The following is a 6626-nucleotide window of genomic DNA, read 5'->3' on the forward strand; positions in this document are numbered from 1 at the left end:
GTTTATTGAGGTCTTCTCTGAGAGCAGTGGAGAAGAGGATGATGAGGAGGATGTGGAGGCAGGAGATAGCCATGCCATACAAGGAACTTTGCCACCTCCACCGCCAGCAGCAGGTGGTGCATCTTTTGCACCCACCGGAGGGGCCCTTGCAATGTTGCAAGGAGTTCCCAATTATCTGATGCTACGCGTACGAGGGACAGTACGTGGCCAATGCATATCGGTTTTGGTTGATAGTGGGGCAACCCACAACTTCATCGATGTACATGTGGTTGAGCGGAGAGGTATTCAGACAGAGAGCTTCGATGGGTTTTCAGTATTGGTCCCAGGAGATCAGACCATGATGTGTGCTCATTATGTTCCATAGCTCTCAGTGACGATGGGCACCTACACATTGATTGACCACTTTTTCATGGTCGATATCCCAGACATCAACATGATATTGTGTGTTTAGTGGCTTATTACTCTAGGGAAGGTCACGACAGATTGGAAGACCCTAGAGATGGAGTGGGATGATGAGAAGATAGGGAGGCATGAGAAGATACGGGGACAACACACATATCCACCTCAGACTGTGTCGCTCATCGAATGGAGGCAGTCTTCCAGAAGGGAGACATAGAGTGGGCAGTGGAGCTGCATGCATCAGAGGCAGGGACTATAGGGTAGATGGTACGTCCAGAGATCCAGTCCATCCTTGATTGATATGCCATCGTGTTTGGAGAGATTCCACCAGGACAGCCACCAAATCGGGGGTTTGAGCACACTATCGAGCTTGAGCAGGGCATCCAGGTCGTGATCACCACCCCCTATAGGCACTCGAAGGCCTATCGAGATGAGATTGAGTGGGCTATCTAGGAGTTGCTGGCTCTTGGGCACATTCGACCGAGCACGAGTCCTTTTGATTCTTTTGTGGTGTTGGTGAAGAAGAAGGACGGTACATTGAGGATGTGCATTAACTACAGGTCCTTGAACAAGAAGACCCTGAAGAACAGGTACCCCATACCCAAGATCGACCAGTTGATGGATGAGTTGAGGGGAGTACGATTCTTCTCAAAGATTGATTTGAGATCCAGGTACCATCATATTCGCGTGAGGGAGCAGGACATTCCCCAGACCGCCTTCAGGGGTCACTATGGGCACTTTGCGTTCTTGGTGATGCCTTTTGGGCTAACCAACACCCCCCCTACATTTTAGTCCTACATGAATCACATCTTCCATAGTCACCTGAGGAAGTTTGTGTTGGTATTCTTTGATGACATTCTCATTTACAGCAGGACATGGGAGGAGCATCTCCAGCACATTGAGACAGTATTGCATATCTTACAAGAGCAGCAGTTCTATGCCAAACTCTCCAAGTGTGAGTTTGGGTTGACGAAGATGTTGTATCTGGGACACATCATAGGAGTGGATGGAGTGAGAGTCCACGGGAAGAAGATCAGGGCCATCAGAGAATGGCCAGAGCCAAGAAATGTGACGGAACTTCCAGGATTCATTGGAATTTGTACTTACTACCGGAAGTTCGTCAAAGGTTTCTCACAACTCGCTACACCCTGATAGATTTGACAACGAAGGGGGAATTCAGTTGGTCAGATAAAGTGCAGCGAGCCTTTGACAGGCTCAAGGAGGTTATGAGCAGCTGCCTAGTGCTTGTGTTGCTAGATTTTACACAACCTTTTGTTTTGGAGTGTGATGTGCCGGGAGAGGGGATCGGCATAGTGTTGATGCAGGGAGGTCACCCTATAGCCTTTGAGAGCCGGAAGCCCCTTCCACACAAGAGGTTGTATTCTATATACGACAAGGAGATGTTGGCCATCATGCATGCATTGGCTAAGTACTGACAGTATCTGGTGGGTAACAGGTTCAGGATGAGGACAGATCACAACAGCCTCAAGTTCTTTTTGGAGTAGAAGCAGCTACAGGAGAGGTAGCAGAGGTGGATCAGCAAGATCCAAGCATATGACTTTGACATTGAGTATGTCAAGGTAAGAACAACGTGGTAGCAGATGCCCTTTCACGTAGACCAACCACGTTGTCTCTTATGAGCTTGGATACAGACGGGAGGGCTCGACTCTTAGTAGAGTACTCCAAGGACAGGTTTGCATGTGAGGTTTTGGATGGGCAGGTGGCAGATGATAGGTACAGGTTGGTCGATGAAATCATCTATTACAGGAACTAGATCTTCTTGACTGAGGGATCTCAGCTCAAGAAGAAGATACTCTAGGCATCACATGATTCACCGTTGGTAGGACATCAGGGATTTACCAAAACCTACAGGGCCATTAGGGAGAGGTTCTTATGGAAGGGCCTCAAGGAGGATGTACTCCAGCACATCCGAGAGTGCAATTTTTGCCAGAGGAACAAGGGAGAGATGAGCCATCCCGCAGGATTATTGCAGCCTCTTCCCATTCTGGAGGGGAAACGGGAGAGTATTTTGATGGACTTCATCACAGGGTTGCCCATGGTATAGGGAAAGGATTGCGTCTTTGTCGTCGTTGACCAACTGACGAAGTACGCACACTTTTTTTCCATATCTGCACACTATACAGCAGCACAGGTGGTCGAGCTATTCTTTAGAGATATCTTCAGGCTACATGGTCTTCCTAAGACCATCGTCAGTGATAGGGACAACCATTTCATGGGTGGGTTTTAGCAGGATATTTTACGGTTGGTGGAGACGGAGTTGACACCGAGTACCAGTTATCACCCATAGATGGATGGGTAGATAGAGATAGTTAACAAGTGGCTAGAGGTCTACTTGTGTAACTATGTCAGTGGGCAACAGCGAGCATGGTTGAGGTGGCTGCATCTAGGGGAGTACTGCTACAATAATTCACATCACATGTCCATTGGTATGTCACCATTCTATATCTTATATGGGTATCATCCTTTATCTTTTGCTGACGTGATGTTTGGTGATAGCAAGGCTCCCAGAGCCAAGATATGGATCCAAGAGAGTCAGGATATTCTTCGAGCTCTTAAGGATATCATGGCTATAGCACAGAACCAGCAGAAGCTGTATGCCGACAGGGGTCGGGTGGAGAGACAGTTCGAGGTAGGGGACATGGTCTACCTACGGTTACAGCCATACCAACAGTCATCACTAAAGCAAAAGGGGGCTGAGAAGCTAAAACCCCGCTTTTATGGGTTGTATAGGGTGATACGTAGGGTTGAATAGGTTGCATATGAGTTGGAGCTGCCCCAAGGTAGCAAGATTCATAACATTTTCCATGCATCATGCATGAAAAAGGCATTGGGGTATTAGGTGACAGTGACAGATGAGCTACCACCCATGGATGACAAGGGGCATTTGGTATTGTAGCCGAAGGCTATCATTGATACCAGGGAGAGGAAACTATGGAGCAGGACAGTTTGGGAATTCTTGGTGAGGTGGAAGAGTTTGTCGGATGAGGATGCCACTTGGGAGAGTGAGAAGATCTTGCAGCATCCCTCACTTCAGTTGCTTGAGGACAAGCAACATTTTTTCGTGGGAGACCGTAATATTCCTAATTAGCCATGGCTAATTGGAATATTCAATTTTGCCCAATTTTTTCCTTCTATAGTTATTTATAAATAAAAAGTGAGGACAGGGGACATAACTCACTTTAAGAATAAAAAGTCACTTCCTAGTAGCACAACATTGTGACTTAAGGAGGAGCCAAGGGGGCCAAAGGGGGATACAGAAATGGGGCCCACGCAGACACATGGAGGGACTGCGCAGGAGGGAAGAACACATGGCAAGAGGGGAATCACGCAGGAGGAGGTGAGCCTAGGGATTGTGAGAGGCAGAGACTATAAAATAGAGAGGAGCCCCCTCATTTTGGATCATTCAGTTATGTGCATTTGGAGCTAGTCGTTTAGACTTCTGAGCACGTTGGCTGTTTAGCTAATCTGCAGCACTATTTAGTGCATTGAGTGTCTCCGTTCAGAGATCTCACCCTTAGCCCCGGGGGACTTCGAGTGCCTTCTCGGGAAATTTATTTCCTATGGCATTTCAGTAGTAGTTTTATTAGCATTCCAGCAGCATTTTCAGCAGCATTTTGGAGGAATGCGCAACAATGGGAGAGGGACGTAGTTCTTTTTGGCAACAGTGTTGGATTGGGGTTTTTGCAGGAGGATTCATGCTGGGTGATTGAGCAGGGGACCAGCCTTTACCTACAGGAGGATTTTTGGTAGAGTTTCAGGTAGATTTTAGAGGGGTTTCCTCCAGTGGCAGCACGGAGCACTAAGGAACTGCGGAAAACCCCAAGGGGGTGATTTTCGAGGGTTGGCTATTCCAAGAGAGATTTCTGGGTTTTTCTGGGTTTTTGGAGTATAGCCCGATTCCAAAGTTTCAACATTTTCTGAGGAGGGGAAGTCCCAAATCATTATTTGTTTTTTAGTAGTAGCAGCAGCATGACAGTTCGCCAGCAACATACACGCAGAGAGGCCATTCCTTGTTATTCTGAGAGTATTTCTTCACTTGCCTTGTGCAAGTCGAGGTGCCATCTATCTGATCACCTCTTGTACTCATTCTATTGCTCAATATAATAAAATGGCTTGGCATTTCCCGCTGCACTTCTTGAGTTTTTGCTTATAATTCCTGTTTACATTATTATATGTTGTGCCACTGTTATTTTGTCATTTCTGCGTTATTATATCATTTGCACATATTTGTTGGAGTTTTGCTGGGGTTTGAGGATTATTCCGGGTTAGGGATATTACAAACCCCCGTTTCTAATTCAAATTCCTCAATTTCAATGACAATTTCAGCAACCACTCCCTTTACCATCAGGTGCTCCAAAGAATAATCAAATGATGCAGCCCCAACTACCTGTACAACCTAACCCCAACCCTAATAATAAGGCTGTGCAATTTATTGATATTCAAAACCAGCCTATACTTTCTGTTTTCCCTACACAATGCAATGATATTCATTTATGATCTAGGAAAATAGTAGAACCTATCATTGATGATGTTACCTCTTCTGATTCTGATAAAGAAGAAATAAAAAAGCATGATTCACCTGAAGAGGTACAACCACCCTCTAATACTGTTGCTGAAACAACAGAACCACCATTCCCTGAGCATTTAGCTTTGACTAAAATGCCTGAGCCACCTGCTTTCAATCTTCTAGGGGAATTACAAAATCTCTACATCAAAATTCCACTATTACAAGCACTAAGAGATGTACCAATTTATGCCAGAACTATGCGAGACATTTGTGTTAAGAAACCCGGTAGGAAAACTAAAGATCCCCTCACAGTTCATGTCATGGGTGATCTGTCTGCACTAATGTCGGGTAAAGCTCCTCCAGTTAAATATGGTGATCCCGACCATCCTACTGTCACAGTGAAAATTGGAAAAACAGTAATTCCTCAAGTTCTGGTAGACTTAGGCGCTGCTATCAATATTATGACTCTTGAAACTTCACAACTGTTACAACTGAAGAATGGAATCAGAGATACCCCAACCATTCTAGAATTAGCTGACCATTCTACAATCAAACCGGAAGGAGTTATTGAAGACCTAATCATCTCAGTTGAGTCCTGGAATTATCCAGCTGATTTTGTGGTATTACAACCTAAAACAAAGTTGGGGGGTCATCCTCTAATTTTGGGTAGGCCTTGGCTAGCCACAGCAGATGCCTTTATTAGTTGTAGATCTGGTTCAATGACAATTTCCAATGGATATGAGACCAAATAGCTTACTCTCTACCCTCACGCTACACCCTTGATTAATAATGATAATTCCTTATGGGTGGACTATGATGATCAAACTACTCAACCTATCTTGACTATCGGACAAGATTTAAGCCTTAAAGATACCACTGAGGATGAAGTAATTAATAATTTTATTTGCGAACCCTCCTCTGTGACTCCAGAAACACATAATTAGCTAGCTACACTTTTTGAGTCAGATACCTAGGAAAATCTTAATTCTAAAGACCTACCTCAAACATTAGCTACCGTCTCCTCTAAAAGTATACCAGTAGAAATTGAACTTGGCAAAACACTAAATATAAACCCTAACTTGAAAGTTACTGAAACACAGCAATTAATGAAGTTACTTCTTGAAAATAAGGAAGCATTCGCGTGGGACTATACAAATATGAAGGGAATTTCTCCTAAATTATGTACTCACCATATCTATATCAAGGAAGATTGTCAACCGATCTGTCAACCTCAACGATGAATGAACCCTAATTTAAGGGAAATTGTTAAAGAGGAACTTCAAAAATTGCTTAATGTAGGGTTTATATATCCTATATCTGACAGTGAATGGGTTTCCCCATTGGTAATAGTTCTTAAGAAAAATGGGAAATGGAGAGTGTGTGTAGATTATAGAGCCTTAAATAAAGCCACTCAAAAAGATTAATTTCCGTTACCATTCATTGATTAGGTGTTAGATAGTTTGTTAGGGAAGAAATTATTCTCTTTCTTAGATGGTTTTAGTGGGTATAACCAGATCAAAATTTCACCCCAAGACCAAGATAAGACCACTTTTACTAGCCCCTGGGGAACCTTTGCTTATAAATTCCTCCCATTCGGCTATGTAATACACCAGCAACCTTTCAAAGAGTGGTTATAGGAATATTTTACGATATGATTAATGACTCTATGGAAATTGTTATGGATGATTTCACCCCTTAT

At 44.1% G+C, this 6626-nt stretch overlaps 1 protein-coding gene across 1 annotated transcript; it reads left to right on the forward strand.

The window, feature by feature from the left end:
* The first annotated feature begins 5079 nt into the window (after nt 1–5079).
* LOC149211992 (uncharacterized) lies at nt 5080–5679 on the forward strand. Its single transcript, XM_089388527.1, has one exon. The coding sequence runs from the start codon at nt 5080–5082 to the stop codon at nt 5677–5679; it is 600 nt and encodes a 199-aa protein (XP_089244653.1).
* Nucleotides 5680–6626: the final 947 nt, after the last annotated feature.

This window comes from Pinus tabuliformis, chromosome 1_1, assembly GCF_031772625.1.
Source record: "Pinus tabuliformis cultivar Carrire ecotype Pingquan chromosome 1_1, CPIR1, whole genome shotgun sequence".
Lineage (NCBI taxonomy): Eukaryota > Viridiplantae > Streptophyta > Pinopsida > Pinales > Pinaceae > Pinus > Pinus tabuliformis.